Source organism: Mastomys coucha, unplaced genomic scaffold, assembly GCF_008632895.1.
Source record: "Mastomys coucha isolate ucsf_1 unplaced genomic scaffold, UCSF_Mcou_1 pScaffold22, whole genome shotgun sequence".
Classification (NCBI taxonomy): Eukaryota; Metazoa; Chordata; class Mammalia; order Rodentia; family Muridae; genus Mastomys; species Mastomys coucha.
In genome coordinates this window covers 138,358,303-138,360,826 of record NW_022196905.1, presented here as the reverse complement: position 1 = coordinate 138,360,826, position 2,524 = coordinate 138,358,303, and the positions used below count along the sequence as shown (strand labels likewise).

The following is a 2,524-nucleotide window of genomic DNA, read 5'->3' as shown; positions in this document are numbered from 1 at the left end:
TCCTATCATCGAAAAGCAAAGTAAAGATGGCAAGGCAGTAGTGGAGTACCAAGAGGAGGAACTGTTGGTAATGTGCGGTTTCTTATCCCATGCTCTTAGGGTGCTCCTGGAAGGCTTTTAGGAACCTTCTTGGGCTTCATAGAAAGGTTTTATGTTTATTGCTTACTTTCACATAACCCTCTAAAAATACTTCAGTGCTTGTCTTATTAATACCTTCCACTGGCCATCTGTGCGTAACACTCTTCTAAAAGAGGTTTTTTGTTTGTAAATATGGATTTAAATGCCTATGATTTCAGCGTACAGCTACCGTAGGACCAAGTTTATAGTAATCATGTGCCTTTGCCAAGAGTGGTCCTGTTGCTGTGCCCTGGGATCCGGTGAGATGCGTGCTGTTTTCTTGTTTGTAGGACAAGGTGTACAGCTCAGTGCTGCAGCAGTGCTACAGCATGTACAAGGTAAGCCTGCATTCCAGGCCTGGGCCTCACTGTGAGAGCCTCAGGGAGGACACATAGTACAAGTGTGCTCTTTTTAAACAACTTTAATTTTTTTAAAAATTAAAATATAATTACATTGTTTTCTCCTTCTCTTTTGACCTTCCACATCCTCCCATGTGCCCCTCCCCCATTCTCTCATGGCCTCTTTTTTTAAAATCCTAAGTATGTATGAATCTATATGTGTGTGTGTGTGTGTGTGTGTCTAACTCTATATAACCTGCTCAGTCCATATGACGTTCCCTGTATGCATGCGTTCAGAGCTGCCCACTTGATATTGGATAACACTTGGTAGGGAAGGTCGTGTATCCCACTCTCCACATTTCTTGTTTCCCATAGTCTTTAATCCAGGGTTGAGCCCCATGAAATTTCTCTCTCCCGTGTTAACATGACTGTGGTGTGATCCTTGTTCAGATCTTGTTTGGGCAGCCATGGTGATGAGAATTCATGGGTATAACTTCTCTGACATTTTTAGGAGATGCAGTCTCATAGCAAACTCCCTATTCCTCTGGCCCCTAGACTCAGATTCCTGCCTCCTCCTCTGATGTGCTCTTGAGCCTTAGGTACAGGAACTGAGTTGCAGTTGTATCAGTTGTATCACAGAATCACTTTTTCTTTGCGTTTTGATCAGCCATGGTTTTCTGTAATGGTCTCCATCTCTTGCAAGGAGATGTTTGTTTGCTGAGGATGATGCCTGTACTTAAGCTGGCTGAACACTGGTGAAGGACATGCAGGATCTGACGGGGCCTGCAGGATCTGACGGGGCCTGCATTCTCTTTAAAATCAGGGGCTAGCCACTTCATCTCAGGAGAAGTTTGTGAATGTATACAAACAGTTTTGTTCTGTTTTTCTTTCTGAGACAAGGTTTCTCGCCATAGACCAGGCTGACCCCAAGTGCTGAGGTTACAGGTGTGTGCTACCATGCCTGGATCTGAACGTATTCTTTACTCTTTTGAGGTACTTGGGATTAAGCCTAGGCAAATTCTCTCTATTTGTAGCTACATCCCCACTTTTAACATTTGTATTTTATTTTTTAATGTACTTATGGTGCCAGAGAGATGGCTTTGTGGTTAAGAGCCTGTATTGTTCTTCCAGAGAGCTCAGGCTCAGGTGAGGTCTCTAGCTCCAGCTGTTCAGGTAGTTGAGGTGAGAGAATGACTTTTGAGTTTGAGCCCAGCCTCCTGGGCAACATAGAAGTCCTGTACTCTCAAAAACAAACAGATAAGCAGAAAGATGGGCAGAATTATTAAGTGGCCTTATAAAAATGCTGGTGTCTATCCCTTAGTGTATTGTTTAATAAGTTATATGTAATTTTACACAATTTCTTTCTTACAAATACTTCCTCTGCTTAATATACCTGGGGGTGTTAATGAGCCTCATTAAAGGTAAAATAGAGGAGCCTGTTACATCGAGCAGCACAGGACATTGATGTCATTTTCTACAATGTTTTACACCATTAGCTTTTCAATGGGACGTTTCTGAAAGCCATGGAAGATGGAGGTGTCAAGCTCCTAAAAGAAAGATTAGAGAAATTCTTCCATCGGGTAAGTGTCCTGAATTTTATTTATAACTTTAGTAGTACTTTGAGAGAAATATCAGTAAAGATGATAATAGGAGTCAGTGGCTGAACACTTTTTTTTTTCTTCTTGTACTGTATTATTTTATTATCTTATTTAAATTTTTTTAAACTTTTATTACATTATGATGAGAAAAGTTACATGACTTCAATTTGTCTGAATTTGTTAACATTTAAAAACATATTTTAATTAAATAGAATTGAATCACATTATTGTTTCCCTTTTGTACACTGCTCCTCCTATAGACCCCCCTTCAGGGCCTACAATATCTTTTTTGTCATATTCCTTAAAATTTACAAAATATTATAACAATAAAAATAAGTATTATAAAAGTTGTTTAATATAAAACAACAATCAATTTAACAGTCTTATGTAGATATTCATCTAGAGCAATAGTGAAAATACATTTCTCTCAATATAAATTTTAAATAACTCCAAACATATTAGCTGTATACT

At 39.0% G+C, this 2,524-nt stretch overlaps 1 protein-coding gene across 1 annotated transcript in view; it reads left to right on the top strand.

Annotated features, from left to right (window-relative positions):
- Ccz1 (CCZ1 homolog, vacuolar protein trafficking and biogenesis associated) overlaps nt 1-2,524 on the top strand; it is a 30,664-nt gene that overhangs the window by 3,111 nt on the left and 25,029 nt on the right. The window contains exons 3-5 of the mRNA XM_031391194.1: nt 2-67; nt 408-455; nt 1,952-2,035. Coding sequence (XP_031247054.1) covers nt 2-67; nt 408-455; nt 1,952-2,035 — 198 coding nt within the window. The remainder of the gene's footprint in view (nt 1; nt 68-407; nt 456-1,951; nt 2,036-2,524) is intronic.